The 19,539-nt window shown below is 46.2% G+C and overlaps 1 protein-coding gene and 1 pseudogene across 1 annotated transcript in view; both read right to left on the bottom strand.

Moving 5' to 3' along the window:
- LOC119396934 (Down syndrome cell adhesion molecule-like protein 1 homolog) overlaps positions 1 to 11,420 on the bottom strand; it is a 47,042-nt pseudogene extending 35,622 nt beyond the window's left edge.
- A 7,542-nt stretch (positions 11,421 to 18,962) lies between these two features.
- LOC119397674 (Down syndrome cell adhesion molecule) overlaps positions 18,963 to 19,539 on the bottom strand; it is a 68,155-nt gene continuing 67,578 nt past the window's right edge. The window contains exon 10 of the mRNA XM_049417282.1: positions 18,963 to 19,257. Within this exon, the coding sequence (XP_049273239.1) occupies positions 18,967 to 19,257 (291 nt within the window). The 3' untranslated portion in view covers positions 18,963 to 18,966. The remainder of the gene's footprint in view (positions 19,258 to 19,539) is intronic.

Here is a 19,539-nt window from a genome sequence, read left to right as displayed (position 1 = left end):
GGTATGCGTTGTCGAAGAGAGCGGGAAATTCAAAGACAGGCACGAATAGACAAGAAGGTTCGGGAGCAAGAACGAGCGAGGTGGCAGAAAGAAAATTGCGGAGGTTGCTCGAAGGAAATAACCGTTTGGATCTCTCCGTGTCCGGTTTCTTCCGGCGTCTCTTTCCTTTTCCGGCAGCAGAGCGGCGCGTGTAGCGCAGGGAGAGTGTGCGCGGCGGTACACGGAACACTACTCGGACGGACATCTCTCAGGAGGAATTTGGCTCCATAAATAACGGAGGCGAACACGGGGCATTCCCTTGCACGACAAGAGGACGAGGCCAAGAGCGAGACGGAGCAGCTTTAGAGATCGGAGCCAGAACGAGGCGGAGGCTCGTTTAATTCTATCAAAACAAAATAGAGTCTGCGAAACTTATCGCATAAAGAAAAAGAAAGAATAAAGGAGAGGAAAATTGAGTTCAACACACTTTGAAACTAGAAAAAGCAAGCAAAGTCGGCAGGGCAAAAGACGACGCCAATTTGTCTTGGCAGGCAGGGCGTTGAAATGCGCATGCGGGATTGCTTCTACAACTTGCACCCGGCTTCTACACCTCCGCGCCCGTTGCACGCTTTGTCGGCACCTTGTTTTTCTTTCGCGGGCCCGCGAATTTTATTCGCGAGACGTGATTATGCTCTTGCCAGGCGCTGTCGTGTTCTCGGCGGCCTAGCGGCTTTTATTTTCCCGACACTACCTTTTTTGTTTTTCGTTTCGCGTTCTGTATGTTTTTCTTTGTGCTTTCATTTCTCTTGCTCGTGTCCCAGGAGCTTTGTCGCCGTTGTCTCACTGTCGTCTTGGAGACGGACGCGAGAAAAATCGATGCGTGCGCCGTTTCTGCCTTAACTCGCAGCTCGTAAAGCCGCAAACGAAGACGGCGTGCCTGCGCGCGTTTACATCGCGCAGGGCTCAAGTGGCGAAAGCCCCGAGGACCGTGCTCAACGCTCGGGCCTTAAGACGATGAAGAGAGAGGGAGCCGAAATAGAAGCCAGGCTAGCGACGAAGTTAGCAGCATAAACGAGACGAAATAGCCCGACGGCAAAGGGCAACGAGACTGCCGAAAGCCGCCATAAAGCCAAATCTCGGAGAGGATATCTTCGAGGAGACGCCCAGCGTGAAGCTTATAGGAAGTGTGGAAAATTTAGACGAAAACTTACGAGTCTGAGAACTTTTCAGAAGAAGGAAAAAATAAAATAAAGGAGGCAGCGAAAATAAACACTAAGTAATTAAGAAAAATACACCACGCACTCTCTGCTTCCTTGCAGTGGAAGAAAGCGGAAGAGGAGGAACAATTTCCCGTCTGGGAGCGCTTACCTGTTGAGCGGCGCCAGCACTCTCGTTCGGCTGCGCGCATTAGCATGACGCAATCCGATTTGGGGAACCCTGCGAAAAAGATAAGAGGCGACGGGGAATTGCTAAGGGGATCCGGGATGACAACGCTGCCACGTCCACTATCGCTGCTCGTTCATTGGAGCGTGGTACGCAGTCGCTTCTTTCTATAATTTTCCCCCCCCCCCTCTTGTTTATCGTTACGAAAGTGCCATCCGGCTTAGGCTTCTCGCGTCGCCCTTTGATTAACGGTGGCGGCGGTCGTGCTTCTTATACTGCACGCGAGCTTTTCGTAACAAGCTTGGGTGCATTTTAATCGGACCACTTTAGGGTATGCGGAGTTAATTTGTACGCCAGCATGGATTTTAAACAGGGTACGTGCGCTTGTGTGAACACTTTTAAACACTCTTTTATTGCGACGTTCGGCACTTATGATATATAATGTGTCAAGAAGACGTATAAGTTATTGAATATGTCGTAACTATTCTGTATGGTCTTCAGACGCATTTTTCTGCAAGCCGTAAAGGCCTTTTTGGTAATCTAGTGTTCTTCATGCAGAAGAACCCAGCTAAGGTGGTAAGGACAGAATGGTTTTCATGAAGGTGAACTTAAAACTTGTTAGCGTCAGCTGCTTTTTTTATCTTTACAATAAAAGTGGCAAGGCAAATAGAAAGAAATACATGCAAGGAAAAAGATGGAAAAAACATGGGAATGCCACTGGAGCTGCCTTGATGAAAACCAAGTCACACACAAAAAAAATGTAACGCTGCCGCTGAGCTCATTTACTTTACATCATGCACAGTAATTTCTCCAATACTACTATTATTAATGCCAGCGCCGCGTATATCTAAGCTACTCCGGAACGCCCGTGATTCTGAAATGCCTCGTCTAAGCTGCGGAATGCATGCAAGTTTTTTTCGGCGCTCTCCGCAGCCATGTTAGTCAATAAATCGATGACAGCACTAACGAGCGCAGCACGCCAGGGTTGCAGCTGTTGCTTTCGTTCTTCTCTCTTAGCTGGCACTACTTTTCTGTATTCCTTTAGCAGACAATGTGGACAAGGTTAGCGTGTATAGCTGGCTAACTGGCGACGCAGTGTAAAGGTTACATGTGTTGATATCACCTTCCTGTCAGCGCCATAAGAGCTTTAAGGCAATGTGGCCTGCAAGTTGAGAAATACTGTTACGCAGACATGCATACGCACGCACGCACGCACGCACGCACGCACGCACGCACGCACGCACGCACGCACGCACGCACGCACGCGCGCACACACACACACACACACACACACACACACACACACACACACACACACACACACACACACACACACACACACACACACGCACACGCACACGCACGCGCGGAGGGAGAAAAATTGAGAGAAACGAACATGTACGATCATGTACTTCAACAACATAAAGTCATGAGAAATGCAGCAGCGCGTAACGTTAGACAAAAACGACACGTAAGAGGTCGGTCGAGGGATATGCAGTGCCAATCCTGTTGATGGTGGTGTCTGTCTTCTCGATGTCGCGTTGCACACTGTTCGCGGTAATGGCTGCACCAAAATTTTGTTGTACATTTACTGTGTATACATTTTACTATGCGACACATTAGCAAGCCTTGCGAAATGCGTTGCTGCTTTACGTGGCCGCTTTTGGCCTGACAGCATACCGTTGAACAAAGATGAAAGTGTAAGCGCCAGTTTTAGCGCGAGCACGCATCGAATGGCTGTAGGACGAAAGCTTGGAGCGCGCATTTGCTATCAGGACTGTTATTTTATAGGTTTTTCCACTTCAGCGTTTATAACTAAAGGTCCTCTTGGAAGTTGGACACATTTTTCTTTTTATTTTTATTGGAGCTTTTGAGAGAGTTGTGGTTTCTGTGCAGGCGCTATGTGGGGCGCTAAGTTCTTCGAATAACTCATACGATAATTGTTTTATTACAGTTAGATCTGCCTTTCAAACGAGGGTAATCTTTCTCACGCGGCAGCAAGTGCCTTGCGCGTGCACTCTAAGAAACAAAAAGAGTATGTGCTACTCTCTTCGGTCATAGTCCTGACTTGCCACGTGTAAGACTCTCTTTAAAGAGACACGTCAACTTTCTCTTGGGTCCCACGACTTTCCGACGAGAGTATGATCTCCAGCGTTTGGACTCACAAAAAAAGTCAAATGACCTTTTTTTTTCTTTGTGTGCGGAAGAACAAGGTATGTCAAGTATAACCATGGAGAGAATGCAAACGCCACATGTACAAAAATATCTTGCTAATAATTTGACGTTTTCATTGTGACGTTAGTACGTTAACTTGTTTTGCGCATTGCATCAGCATATCAGATATTATAGGATACTCTTTTGCGTGGTGAACAGGAACATATAATACAAAACCACGTTTCTAGTCCAAACCGCGTCATGCGTCATGGTAAAGTTCTGAAGTGGAGAATACTATACATGTACGTAAAGGATCACTGGCTGTTGCGAATTCTGGATTATAGTTTCTGAGAGCCTGACGGACGAAGACGGTCTACTAACAGGATGAGTAGAAGTACTTCTAGTTACACTGTGCTCATTCGCAATAGCCAGTGAATGATCCTTTATGTAGGTGTAAAATATACTCCCCTTCAGAACTGCTCCAATCAATTTGATGAGTTTTACGTTAAGCATCAAAAGGACAGAGTGGAGGACAAGCCCAACACGGACCCGTCTCTCCAACAGTGGGACCCAACAAAGAGGGGAATGGAAAACTTACGCAAGAGAGGCACGAGGAAAAGAAAAGAATGGAAGACTTGTTAGTCAAGACGAGCTCATCGGAGATCCATTGTATAAGAACGATTGTAAGTCAAGATGAAGAGAAACCGTAGTATGTAATCTAGAGAACATTTCCCTTGGAGGTGGTTTCGCTAGGTGAGGGGATGGATTCGTTTTATTTTCGCTTTCTCTTTTTTCATCGAAATGTTAGCGCATTTTGTACTTTTATCTAATTTATCTATTTTGGCCTGCGATACTTAGGTGGTGCAGGGAGGGCATGCATATATATATATATATATATATATATATATATATATATATATATATATAATATATTTCTAAAAATTTAAATTTCATTTATTTTTCGCCTAACTCTACTTTAATGGTAATATCTGTGCTCTCAATGCAGATAAGTGACAAGAGCTATTAAATGCGAAGCATTTCTTAGCGAACCTCTGGCACTTTGAGCGTTTCTATCTACGTATCTATCTATCTATCTATCTAGCCGCCTACGTCTGGGTGCACTCATGATCGCCTCCTTAACTAGGTGTAGACCAAAATTGGCATTGGAGGGTAAGAAGATTTGATGAATATAATTGTCGGGTCATGACATGAATAACGTGAAAATCCTGTCGCGTACGTCGTCAAACCCTTTCCACTTGACACGTGTGGCACATACCCGTTTACCACGGGACGCGGTGTGCGGGTATGCGCCACAGGTGATTGACAGTTTAGAGCTACAAAGGAACGGCGAGAACAGACAATGGTAACTGAAATGCTAGAGCGTTAAGGAAAACCAACATCGGCAGCGTTGACTCGACGAATGGAAAGAATGAAAATTAGGATCCCAGCAGGAATCGAACCCAAGCATTCTGCGTGGCAATCAGGTATTCTACCACTGAGCCACGCCAGGTCTGTAAACTGGTTTGGAAAAAGAGCCTACGCAGGCGTAATAGCGGTGCAACGTCGATTGTGATTGTGGTGCTTGCTATCTTATTTTACAAGAAAGCAATAAGCACTACCTGATACTCCTACGATGTGTACTCCTACGATACAGGCGTCATATCAGATTAACGTCTGTGGTTCCAGTGTTGGATCCGCTTTTATAACAGTCTAATAAACATTACGTTTGTATTTCTATGATTCAGCAAGCTATATTGAAGCATTGCTCGATCCCGGAGGAATACAATAAGAAAAGTTGCATATGATATCCACATCACCGCACCGTAATGTGCACTTCCTCCGCCAGAACGACGCAGTGTCCTCTTCATTTCTTACGAGGCTGGGCGATGGCCTCATGCTGACCGAGGATGATGCCAGATTGATTGACAGCCGCTTTGTAGACTAGGCTACGTAGGCCACATACGCCCAGGTATCTACGATACAAGCAACATCCACTGTATGTTGGTCTACGTAGCACTATCCAGGCCTCACCAACGCGAAGGGTAGCTCATGTCCCGACATGTCGCCGGCTCTACCGACAGACAATTTGTCGACCAAATGACCGAGGCATCCACGAATTCTAACAGCTCTACTATACCACATACTTCACTACACATGGGACCCCTCGTCACACGATCACGAACCGGATCCTATAACAAGTCATGACCAGCTGCTGGTGCTCACTGATCACGGTGATGAGAGATAAGAGCTATTTTCACGTATCATCATAATTAGTACGTCCAAGAGTATAAGCTTGGGCGAGTTGGTTTTGGTTCATGACGGTGTATAACACAGCACGCGAACATAGAAATGAAGGGACAGAGTAGAAAAAAACTTCGGCAGATCCCACACCTTGTGGGAATCGGTTTCATGCGAAGCAGACAGCCAGTAGTTCTATGCTGCATTTCTTTGCTTTGAGTCAAGCGTTACGAGGTGGATCGACGTGTAGTAGTTGTGTACACATCCTGGGCTTACCAGGAACGTTGACAACACTGGCGCTTAAATGGTAACTTATCGTCTGACGTAACGTCAGCACTCACGTTAGAGCACATACGTCAGTATTAGCGAAATGAAGTGCACTTTCCGGTGCGATGATGTGAATATAACACGCAACTTTCGTTAGCGTATTCATCCGGGCTCGAGCGACGCTTGAATAGCTTGCTGAATCGAGTGCTATAAAAGCGGAGCCAACACTGGAACCACAAATGACAATAACCTGACATGACGCCTGCATCGTAGGAGTATATATGTAGCGCTTATTGCTTTGTGATAAAATGAGATATCCAGCACCACAACCACAATTGACGTTACGCAGACATTACGCTTGCATAAGCTGTATTTCCAAAGCAGTTTCCAGACCTGGTGTGGCTCTGTGGTAGAATACCCGACTGCCACGCAGAATGCTGGGGTTCGATCCCTGCTGGAATCCTAATATTTATTCTTTGCATTCGTCGGATCAACGCTGCAGGTGTCTGTTTTTACCAATGCCTGTTGTCGCCGTTCTTTGGTACATATAAACTATTAATCACCTGTGGCGCATACCCGTATACCACGGCCTGTGGTAAACGGGTATGTGCCATACCCGTCTGGAGGAAAGGGTTTGACGACGTACGCGACAGGATTTTCACGTTATTCATGTCTTGACCAGACATTCATATTCGTCAAATCCTCTTACCCTCCCATGCTAGTTTTGGTCAACACCAAGTTAAGGAGGCGATCACGAGAGCACTCAGATGTAGGCGGCTGGCTAGATAGATAGATAGATAGATAGATAGATAGATAGATAGATAGATAGATAGATAGATAGATAGAAACGCTCAAAGTGCCAAAGGTTCGCTAACAAATGCTTCGCATTTAAAAAGTCGCAAACACTTTAGGAACAGTCATTACTCAGCAACCGCTCTAGTATGAATTTCAACGTACGCAGCGGCGTTGTCACAAAACATTACGACGCATAGCAATAAGGAATACTCTCGAGCAGTAAACCGTCGCACAAACGGCTCGCAACGCTGAAAGGAAAGGAGCTTACGTTTTCTTGAGGATGCGCAGAGACGCTCCGCTTCCCAGGAAAGTAGCTTGTCGATTCGGAGTCGAAGCCCAAGCTCCCACTCCGCTCTAGAGTTTCTCCTTTTTGAGTGAATACACTAGGCCAATGTGTTTGCTTTCTGTGTGCTGCGTTCGCCGAAACCTTCCTTCAAGCCGATGTTCCATTTATGCCGTAAGCTCGCGATAACGTTCGTTGCCCCACGAGAAGGCGCCATTTAGCGCTCTGTGAACGGTGCTCGAGAGGACCATAGAGACGACGAAGTAAGAAATAAACAGGCCGGTCAGTCTAAAACTTCTCCTTATTTCAGTGAAAGAAGGATAATGTGCTTTGCGTGCACTCGACCGCATGTCTGCGCCTTCCAGATTAAGCCTGTCGTCTGGAAATGGCGCTTAGAGGCTGTGACTTTTTTTTAGTGAATTTATCTTTCCAGAAGCACGCAGGCAGGATAATTGAGGGTTAGTTATATGTTATGTATAATTTGTGTAATGTAGTTTTCTCTCTAGTCTTTCTTAGGTAGTATTTACTTCCACAAAAATGTGACATTTAAACCACGCGGGAGTCACTTTTAGTTTTGAATGAGAGCGAAGGAAAGGGAAGAATGAGGGAAAAAAAACACCATGGCTGCTTTAATCATTTTTGCTGCGGCACGAAAAGCCTGTAGCGGAGTCCGAATGAAGATGACTACTCTCCATCAAGCCCTGTCGGCATGCACAAAGGAACCGACGCCGACATGCTTGAAGAAATTCAGCGCCTCTAAAAATAAGACAGAAAAAGACAAGAAAACATTTCAGAAAGAAGACACGAAACACAGAAGTGCGCATTTTTTTCTCGATTTGGACGGCTACTGAAGACACGTACATCTTATTGCATAAATTAATGGACGACATCTTGTACGAAATGTTAAGTACCACTGAAGGAATTGAAAGCATTTGTAGGCTGAAACAAAAGTGCGGCTAGTATTCTGTCCGCTGTTCAACTTTTCAGGAAAGAAGTATAAGAATGCAGAAAGAAACGTAGCAGATGAATTCCCAGATAAAAAGAAAGCAAGCATAAACGCTGTCCTGCGCGAAGGCCAGAGAAGCAGTGTGCAAAAGAGAAACAGCCCATTCCATGTTTTGCTGCCAACGTTGTCGTTCGAGAAACGTACGATGCCCGTTTCTTTTGAAGAAGTGTAGAAAGTTAAATAGTAGTGGGAGATGCGACCGCGGTTGGCACTTGAAAACTCCAGCAAATAAACATGTTCAAACGCGAAGAGCTATGCAATCGTGTAAAAAAAAAAAAGTGGCATGGAATAGGAAGCTAGGGGTTCAAACTTGAGATTGGCAAGATTCTCGGCGCCCCATCCATGGGCTACGCTTGAAAGAAACCGCACCCCACTTGTGGTCCTTCTTTTGCGATTGGGTGGGCGTCTATGTGAAGATTTGCTTGGATCTTCAAGTGTGCCGCACAGTCAGAACGCTGCTGGGAAGATTTCCGTGCCCCTTTGCTCGTGTTCTATTTTTTTTTTTCATTTTTGCGCTTGCAACTAGAAAAAAAAAAATGGAAAGAAGTGAACTAAGAAGAAACATCTTTTTAAGGCTGTTCAGATGTTGTCGCAGCAGCGGCCCTTCCTTTGATTTCAGTATGTTACCTTCGTGCCTTCTTTCCGTTCCTTCTGTGGGCTTTTTATATGCAGAAAAAAAAAAGAAGGGGGGGGGGGCGAGAAAGAGAATCAATGAGCAGAATGTGTTTCCGTAGTTCCTTTGGTTTTCAGCTCGAGAGATATAGTAGTTTTGGGCGCTTATTTTTGTCTCTTCGCGTTCTTTCATTCCTTCCTGTCAGCGCCCACGCTTATCGGCTGCAACTCAGACGTTTCTGCTTCAAAGTTGGGCGGGGTGGGTGCCAGCCATTGTCGAAAAAGGAAGCTCTTCGTTGTGGTACGAAGGATGGATGCGATGTCGTTATTCAGACAAGCGCCCGCAAATGACCCTATCTGCTTGTTTCTATTACTTCACTCAGCGGCCCTGAAGCGATTCCGCCGTACGCTGTATATTTCTGCGAGTCTAAAGTCGGGAGTTCTTTCTTGCACCGATCGGGCTGAACTCGCAATGTATTTGTCTTCTTTAGGAGTTGATTTCCCAACGGCTTTTCGGTGTACGCCATCTGCGTGTAGTAATGATTTCAAGTGGTGCTTGCTGGAGAAGTGTTACGTGCAGTTGCTGACGAAAACGTTGGCTCCCGTATTTTGCTATCGGAGCGTATTTTGAATTGTACGCCGCATTGAGATGCCCACGAGAAAAAAAGGATAATCGCCAAGAAATGTGGGTTGGTGTGGTCTTTCGTGGTCAGTTATGCTCTACGTTAGCAAAATCTAACATAATGTGCGATTTTTTTTTGGCTAAGTTCGCAGAGTAACCATGGGTATACCTTATTTTTTTTTGCTTTGTTTGTAAAATTGGTATACTTTACACAACTGCATATTTAGCGCCCAACATGTTTAATATAATGTAGTTTTGCTGTGTATATTTGTAATATTAAGCCAAGCGCGATAAAATTGATGATAATTGTTTTTCTATGTTAAGTATACTGTACCAGTTAGGTACCTCGTATTATGTAATTGTTACAATAAAAGTTTAACCTAATATCTTCAACTGAGCCTATGCGATTCTGTCAACAGCTCTGTCAAAAATGGGCGGGGGGGGGATCTGCAATGATCGAGACAGAAAGATCATTAAATGAACTCTTAAGAGACGCGCAATATTGTCATCAGCGAAATCGCAATACCTCCAGGCTTCGCTGGCGCAAAATTTAAAGAGAATCGCGCCTGTGAGTTAATCTGGACTGTGAATAAATCGTGGAATTCCTATGCCATGCAATAGTAGGCCATACTCCATGACGTGAAGGCGCTAAACCGGCTCTAGGAAAGTTAAAAAGCTAAATACCTCTCCTGTCCAACAAGCTTGAAGCATCCTAAGGACCGCTAGTGTCGATCATAGCCATATTAAACATGAAAGTTGTATTTTATATACGCAGCTACAGTAAACTTTTCAATGTGCTATGTAGCAGACGCCGCAACAAGCATTCCATGCTTTAAAACTGGGAACAGTGGATGGTATGAATAAGAGGTGGAGGGAGGTGTTTTGTAGAGAGAACATCTATACTAGTATATCAGTAACGGGTTTCGTTAAACTCTCTTCATGAACATCTAATAGGTGGCGGTTAGGTACATGGGATATTCACACATTACAACAGAAACGACCCTTCTCACTTTCCTGCAAACTGCCAGACATGTTCTTTTTTAATGGTTTTGCAATGGAAATGCAAGCTGATATGTTGCCAACGTGTAAGTGCAACGCGCCACACGGGTGCCGCTCACGAAGATGGCTAATAAGCGTACAAAAACACATAGGACATGTACAAGACACAGCTTCTTGCATAGACCACTTTAGGAAAGGCAGGTTATCTTCCTTTTGGGCCTTTGGAAGCAAGCTGAACACACTATTCATGCTTGACGAACGTCAATAGGCTATCGATATGTTCCGTCACAGACATCGATCAATTAGTATAAAGTAACAGTCGCGCAACATATAAACATTTAACACTCTCCTATGTAAATTAATTGAATCGTTCTTCTAGCCTTCGGAGGTTTTCTTACAAAGCTTCAGTATCACCTTTGTTGCGTGCACGGTTGTTGAGATTCAAATTGTTTGCCTGATATTCCGCTCTTGCTAGTATAATTGCAATGCCAACCTTAGGCGAGGACGATGAATCTTGGCTCATCTATCTTGTCAGAGCTACTTGACAATCACAGCAAAAACAATACTCTTCACAGTTATCACAACCAAAGAGCTCTAGACGTCCTGATAATTGCGGCATGTAAGCACACCGAAATGCTTGCAGAGCACTCTCGCAGATTTCCGGCACGCATTTTGATGTCTAAATTTGATACAAGGAGATCTTTGGTATGCCGTTTGAAGGATCGCAACTCAAGTATTTGGTCATGCTTCGTGAAGCAAGATATCTGAAATGTACAAACTGGAGACCAGCACACGAGATTGACTTCAAAGCTGAATTGGCGTTTAGCTTCGGAATGTAGCCTCTAATTAATGTGGTAGCTTTACGAAATACGCAGCTATTTATTGAATTAGAACTGTCATGTATTAATAGCTGAGAAATTCCCATTTCGCGTGGAGCCCATGTCCCGAAAACTTTTGTCCCCTGGTGTACGTTTAACCGCGCTATATCATCCATGGAGCACCCAGAAAAGTGAAAGAAAAAAAATTGTTCTGGCTCTTTTCAGATCTCTCACTCGGTGCAGGTGCTAGCTGCGCGTTAAAAAGCGGAAGACGGGTGTAAGAAAATCAGAGCAGCGCGCTAAATGGCATCACTGATTTTTGTCCGAAGAGGAAGAGGCGTCTAGAGCGAGGTGGGAGTTGGAGCCACGTCCCTTGAGTCGTGAGTAGTTGCCGTCGTATATCTGCGGGGGAAGGAAACCGGCTGTGAGCAACAAGAGGCGTGTTTTGAGCGCTGCTGATGGTCTTCGTAGACAAATGAATAAAGTCAGAAGAAAAACAGCTATACATGCAATAATGGGATGCGTGGTCAAAACGGCTTGCATTCGCCCTAAAAAAAGTGAGAACATGGCTTGTTTCACCGGATGTTTCACGTAACTAGAACTAAGGACCGTCTGTTCTTTGGTGCGCTTCAACAAAATTTTCAATTAGAACTAAGGATTTTAAAGGAGCATTTAAGGCGACCCCATGAAACCAACGACATATGGTTTGTCGTCATGTAGTGCTCGTTAGGGTATTTTTTTTTATGTCGCGCTGAATTAGTTCACTAAGATAACGTTTCATTACGTTGTAGAGGACATTCCAAAACGACCGATCCAATCTTTTGTGGCAACATAACGGGCTGCGTGTTGATCTCTTCCGGCGTTTAAAGGAAGCCCGCGAAATATCAAATTAACCCACGTGACTGCGCTCATGCGCTACCTTATTGCAGCGCTATCAACCGTGCTTCGAGCGAAAGTATGTATCGAAACAAAAGCAGAAACAAACGTGTTCTACTAATATGTATCATGCGTTTTTAAATAATCCCGCCAGGGCAAAGAAAAGTGCCAATATTCGTTGCAAATATTTGAGAAAAACCTGAAATGTCTATTTTCAAGGTGTAATCATTTTCACCTACTTGTGAACATTTACTTGTTGTATTTGAATGCAGTTATTTATGTAGGCATTTATGGTGCTCTGCTTCGTTCGCGTTGTTTTTACTTCGTGCTTTCGCTCAACATTGAACTTGAATTCGAATAGTTGTCGTAGCGGGTGAGATAGTTCCATGCAGCCATTGCAGTGCATGCGGGAGCAAATAAATTTCGTGCAGGCACAGACTTACAGACACGGTCGGGTTCGCGGAGGCCAGCGCGGCCTGCGCGTCCCACGGCGTGTCATACACGGTCGACTCGGCCACACTACGCCTTGCGTACGACGCCCTGGAGCCGCGCACGTCTTGCCAGTGGCCGCTATCACGGCTCTGCACGCAACTCTCGTACTTCACGTGGCTCCCTGCGCGCGCAGAAAATTTAACAATGCAGAGTTGCATCACCTTGTAGTGACGACATACAGAAAATGTGCTTCCAAGAGGACGTAAAAACGGACACTGAAGAAATTAATGGTTGAAAGCGATAAAAGTTAATTATGCGGCCGTTGACATACACACATTTCCGATTTTAATTAGGTAAACTATTGTGCGCATTCCAGTCCGCAACTCGCAGCATTGTGAAAGGTGCATCAGTTTGTTAGGACTGAGTCAGTGAAAAGGCTAAAGCTAATATTGTGAGTCATAGCCTCGTTATTGAGACCATCTGTCGTGGTGCTGTTACCCGTGATTTTTGCAAAGCACACCCTTTATCAACCTTTCATTTCACCGAACCGCTAAAGCCTATGTTGTCTAATAGGCGCCTTTTCACTCTTCTGACGTTATTTGTTGAGTTGCGTTAAATATCGTCCGGTGTTTAACGTATTTGATTTGTTCCGGAGCTTCCGTGTAATAAGGGGACAGTGACAGAGAAATTGTGAGCCAAGCCCCACCGTGAAGGGGGATGGCCAGCGAAACTATTTAGCACACGACACATATGAGACATTGCGGAGGCCAGTTTGGTATCAAAAGCCAGGTTGTGAACGTGCCCGTCAACGTTCAAACCACTGTGCAGTCTACCGCGACACATGGATGACGACAACACCATCGAGGTGCACATTAAGGGACTTTTGCTCGCCTAGACCATTTACAAGACTCCATTCTTCGTTTCGTGGCATGCGTCGTCTTGTCTGACTTGCCGCATGCGCTTGGCGTTTCGTGCACCATATTCAATGGTATTTGCCGCCCGCTGGCGCCGTTAACATTCCCGTAGCTGTTCCCTGCTTGTTTCCTCGCAGGCACGTTGCTCTTCGGGAGACCTAACTAACGTGACTGTGCCATGGCTACTGCAGAACATAAGTGGAATGTGCTGCTCGCTGGCTGCTGGTTTCACTTATTTCATTGTGCTCAAGCGTGGACGACTTTTCTTGGTAAGCTTCTCTGCAACACCAATGTGGAAAAGCCTGCTTACAAAGAGTGAGCTCATACCGATTCCTTTAAACTCAGCTTTGCTACGAAACATAAGTGCATTGCTTGAAAGACAGTTTCTTCAGAAGCAAATAAGATGTCTTATGCAAAAAAAAAGAAAAAAAAGGGGGGGGGGGTTATGACGTTTATTTTTTATTCGTGACGCGCGTGTTATGGCAGAGGTCGGACGCTGCTGCTGCTGGTTTCATTTCATCGCGCTCCAGCGTGGACGATTACCGCCATCTCGGGGAGCCTGAGGAAGTTAGACTTTTTGCAAACGGACGATGCCACGAAACCCGGGATCTTAGCCATATAAAACAAGATATAAATGCGCACTTACCATGACTTCCAAGCGTTCTCCTGTAGTATGCGAGCGCGGCGACGACCGATATGACGATGATGCCGAAGGACACGGCCACGGGGACAAGCACTTGGGCGCGCAGGTAGAAAGGCACTTCCGCAGCTTCCACAGTCTCTTCCTCGTCCCAGGAGCCTGTAGCGATCGCCGCGATTGCTTAGTTGAGCGAGAAATGCTGTAGCGCACATCTTGCTCGATGTGTAGCATGCTCAAGCTTAATAGAATGGCAGAAAGATCAGGATTGGACAAATGGCGCTATATACGCATGTTCTGCGCCTTAATAAACGAGTGCATCTGCAATGGTAAAAAGATAACTACAGCAAGGGGAAAGTACAATCGCAGCTAAATTGGCGAGTAGTATTGCAGATAGTCTTTATATGCAAATTTGCGTGTGGTTCAGCGCTCACGTGCCTTATTGGAAGTTGTCTCTTAGAAGCTAGGCTTTTAGCGGTGCTTGTTAGTGCAAGCGCACGCGTGCCTGTGCACACGTGAATTACTTGCTACCGCGGAGCGCGCGCACACGACAAACACGCAGGCGAGCTTTCGTAAATGCGATCAAAACAATGCGCATAATGGCAGTGAACCGAATCTGAATGCAGTCATTAGCATAATGAAGTAAACTATTTTATAGTGGTATCTTCTTACCATCATTGTAGTGCTAAAGGCTGATGCTGTTTGAGAACACCGCTTTCGTAATAAGCATATTTTCTGCACAATGTTCTTTAATGACTGAACAACGCACGATGAACGAGCACGACTACGCGTGCTCGTTATGCTGTCCTACAGCAATGCTGAAATACGTTTCTGAATTCCATAAGGACTAATAGCACCATTCGTTAAATACAACAGAAACTTTGGAGACACAACGACGGCGACGTTATCTGTACGTGGCTTTTTCGTGTGAACCATTCAGCTTCCCGTCTACTCGCTTTCAAATCACGACCGCGCCATGAATGAATAGCGTGCCATACGCGCGGCAGCGCGCTTTCCAAAAGGACGAAAGCTCCATCACTGTGGCCGCAGACGGCGCGCAAATGCACCAGCTCCAGCAGAGCGAATGCCCGCTGAAAGATATCGCACAGATGGCGAGGGGGGGGGGGGGGGGGGGCACGCGCATCTCCGCATTAAAGCGCCCGGGAGGCAATTCCATTGAAATCTGGCCGTGTGTTACGCAGTCGGCTTCATATTTTAGGCACTCGCGTGAAAAGCAGCGCGAGATAGCAGATAGGGAGAGGGGGACAGAGCGCCTTACTAAAATTCGACGTCGTCAAAATAGGGCGTCTGCAAAAACGCCTGGCCGGTGAAGAAGCAAGCGCGAAGGCAGAGAGAAAGCGGTCGCCAAAAACACGCAAGCAGCGCGTCAATATTGTTCGAGCCTAGCGACCGGGAAGGAACACCTGCAGCTGCTACCGGTGGAAGTAAACGTATCTGAAGGTATGGGAAAAAAATGAATATAACGGCGCCATGAGAGAAAAAGAGAGAGAGAAAAAAAAAGAATGACGCCCTTCGAAAGAGCTGGGGAAATAGGAAGTTTAGTTTCCAGACTGGGCTTCTCCAAGCGCGATGCGCGAGAGGAATACGTCGTCATAGCAACGCAGTATTCAGCAGCGATATCTGAACCTGAGGCCGGGGCAAGGTTTGCTGTGGGTGGGCGTCGTTCTTTCGTGTGCGTATCGACGGAGTGTCGAGAGTGAGGGAGAAAAGCCCAAAAACAAAGGGGGCTGAAAGAGAGGGAGAGAAGATAGATGAGCACGAGTGGCGCCAGATTAGCCTGCTATAGTCGATGTTTATACTGGCCTCGTTATACAGGCCTTTATGGCGTGGCGTCAAACCCTGGTGGGCACAGATTGGGTCTTCCAAGGGTATGGCAGCATGTACTTTTTAGTGTTGTTGTAAGGTGATGGCACCAGATGTTGCCATCGATTTGACGCGTAGCGCACAAAATGTGCATTGCACCCGCCCTTTTAGTGTTAACCTATTAGTCGCCGTTGTAATCACTCTCGCTTATTCACAGCGTTTTCCTGGGACACGAATTACGAGTCGTCGAATACTCTAGCTGCTCTCTTAACTTTTTTAGGCTGACTCTAATTGATGGCGGCGTGACGAAATTTTAACCCTTCACTTCAGAAGTAAGCTTTCTCTGTATCGCCAATGGACGCCAAATATCGCCAATAAGGGTTCAACATAGACATATCTTAGGTACATTACACGTGTAGCTCCTGTGCTCAGTGTTCGTAAGTGATTTCATATTCAACGTTTAGGCTCGTCACACGTGTTTCCGCGTGTCACGGGACATTCGGGAAGGAGGTGTCGCGGCTACTTTTGAAGTTTTTAAATGATACAGGCGTCGCATGTGGCTGGTGATGGGTGACGCTTATGTTGGGGTGTGACATGGGGGTCCGGCACAACACCGTATGCGGGATAGCTCATAAGCCATCGGCATGTGCATTGTTGCGTCGCGCTGTGCGCGCCTTCTTGGTACCCTACCCACGCTTCGCTTAAAAAAAGAGATATTATTTCAATATAATCTGAAAGGAAGACACCGGGCGGGGCAGTTGCCTGCAATTCTAGATCTAGTTGCCGTAAGGCTAGATCCACCTGCAACGTACAACATCCTCATCATAATCGTCATCATCAAGAAATACAAACTGGACTTGGCGCTGTCTCGCGTGTTTGCGCTGTTTCTCGATATGAAGCCTTACCTACAAGTTCGAGTTGAGCGCCTCTTAACGTAACTGGTCCATGTCTTGGCTATTGTCTACCGCTATCATTGGTCTCAGCACAAAAACACAACTATGAGGCCGCCTAATGAATTCAACTTTTTATGAACACAATGACATTTATATCTTTTGACACTGCGCAAGGATCAAGACACACAAAGCATACCCATACTTGCTGGATGAGCGTACAAATTTGGTGTCAACTTTCAAGAGACGGACCATTACCTTTACGCAAACCGGTTCAGACTCAGTGTTAAGCTCAGAACTTATATGATGGCACGAGACGGGAAGGAATACACACACATAGCGCTTGTGTGTGTTTCTTCCTGTCCCTTCCGGTCATATGAGTTCGGCGCTTAACACTACACATGTCGCACCAACAAGGCCAGGAATCTACACTTGGGGTTCAGATCAACGGCGCTTGCTTAGCATAGGAGAGCTCTTACCGCGGCCGAGCGTGGTGAATGAAGCGGGCGCTGAGAGCTGCCCTCTTCCTTCGAGGTTGTAGGCGGCCAAACGGACGTCGTAGTGCGTGTCCCTCTGCAGGCCACGCAGCAGCATCTTGCGCGCGTGTGGAGGGAAGTAAACCGAACGCCAGGTTCCTTCGGAGCTCTTGTACATCACCAGGTACTCTGCGGTGCAATTGAGGCATTACTTTCACGCCTTAGGCAACACGAAGGGAAGTGCCAGTGAGCGCGCTGACACTTGCGATGCAGGTATCATATACCATGTGATACATTCACCTAGGCCTTCCGCGCAGGATAAGTGTTTGACATAGAGTTCAAGCTCCATTTTCCAGCACTCCTCTAACATGTATATGTCGAGCTAGTTGTGTGAGGCAAGCTATAAGAATTGATGAGATGGAACTACGAAATACATCTAAAATATTTAAAAAAATGTAAAATACGTAAAATATATTTTACATTTACATGCAAAACAAAGCAATCATTGCACACGTTTAATTTATATACGATTAGATTTAGGTGCACGTTAAAGAGCCCCAGGTGGTCGAAATTTCCGGAGCCCTCCACTACGGCGTCTCTCATAATCATATCGTGGTTTTGGAACGTTAAACCCCAGATATTATTATTACTTTGTATCGGCTACGCTAAAGGAGAACAAGAAGCTTTCTAGGTCATTGCATAAAATTATTCAAAACGTTTTTCTTTTTCTTAATAGCTTAAACGCTACGGTATTGTGCATTTCCACTTATACTCACGCGTCACTCCGTCTGTTGGCTTCTGCTTCGAAGTGACTGTCAGCAGCACCGAACAGCAGGTCACATCACTGGTAAAGAAGCTCGGAGGTCCCGGCATTCCTGTCGAAAATACCAAGTGAACAGAAAGAAAGGAATTCGGCCATTGCCAGTACGCCCGACGATGCCACTCAGTTATGATAACACGGAGCCCACTTTCCTGAATCCAGCTGCGCTAACCATTTTATAGTGGTGCATAATGCGGCAATGTGCCTTCTCCTCAGAAGCATGCAGCGATGTGGTGTAGGTGAGGCCCGCTAACCGACGTCCCGGTGGCACTAACTGCTCATGTACTTGCAATGGTGCGCTGTCCCTTAGGTGCGACAGCGCTGTGGTCGATGCCCATGTCAGCCAGAAATCACATTTAAAAACAAGAAGCCCGATGGTCTCTTTGAACCAAACGTTCTGGCATTTTCACGCCACTGTGATTGGTACATATACTAACAACGTGTACCAGGTCTCCTGTGTCGTGCATTGATTTGGGCTTGCTGTGCGGTGCATATATAGTTTGTCAAAGTATAATGTACCAGACGCTTTTGTTCTGTCCTTTTTTTGTGTTTATGGCAATAATCCATACTGAGCTGCTGCACAAACTCGTCCGGCTTGAAAATATGCGCCAGCCACTCGCGAATTGTTTACAGCGCGCAAATAAATCCACCGTAATAACTTTTCTAGCGCAGACTAACACACGGACAAAGAGAGGGAACGGCACCAGCGCTGGTGTCGTTCCCTCTCTTTGTCCGTGTGTTAATCTGCGCTAGAAAAATTATTACGATGTATATGTACCAACTAGCTCGCCTTTCAGTATTACTCCAATAAATACACAACTCTCGGCGGGCAGAGCCGCAGCCGTAGCTTGTCTATCGCTGCACCGCTTTATGGCGAGCGAGTGTGGATCGAAGAAATAGGGAAGTGTGTGCGAAGCACGGGACGCGGTGGGGTCGTCAGGTCAAGTGGGAAGGATTAGGCCCCGCATTTGAGTAGCACGGTTGCGGGCAAGTGCGGGCTTACCGGCTGCGAACGGGTGCACTGCGATTTGGTGCGACGATGGGCTTTGTCCGGCTCTGTTGAATGCTTGCACGATTATGGAGTAAGCCGTGCTGGGCTTGAGGTCTTTAAGCACCGCCGACTCGGCACCGCCCGTGACGGTCTGGTAGTTGTACGGCAGGTTCGAGTCGTACGCCTTGTAGCCCACGTAGTAGCCCTGGATCTTGCCATTGCGGTGCTCGGAAGGAGGTCCCTGTTGTAAATGTAATGACGGAGGACATGCAATTTCAAGCAGGATGGGGTTTGTAACCAGCCGCATCGTTGAGTATAATGGACTGACGAGATGGTAGCACTAATTACCTTCACGCTGATTGCAGATTTACTCGGGTGCAATTATTCCACGCTCCCAGCTCCATTAGCCGCCTTCCTGTCTTCATTCATCTTTAGTGTGGCTGAGTGCTGTCTCCGATCGATGATTACCTTTCTTACTTTAGTTGATTGTTTCGCCAGACTACGAACAATTCGTCTCTTACGG

The sequence above is a fragment of the Rhipicephalus sanguineus genome, chromosome 6 (assembly GCF_013339695.2).
Source record: "Rhipicephalus sanguineus isolate Rsan-2018 chromosome 6, BIME_Rsan_1.4, whole genome shotgun sequence".
NCBI lineage: Eukaryota > Metazoa > Arthropoda > Arachnida > Ixodida > Ixodidae > Rhipicephalus > Rhipicephalus sanguineus.
The sequence above is the reverse complement of the archived record's forward strand: the minus strand, read 5'-3'. Positions and strand labels throughout refer to the sequence as shown.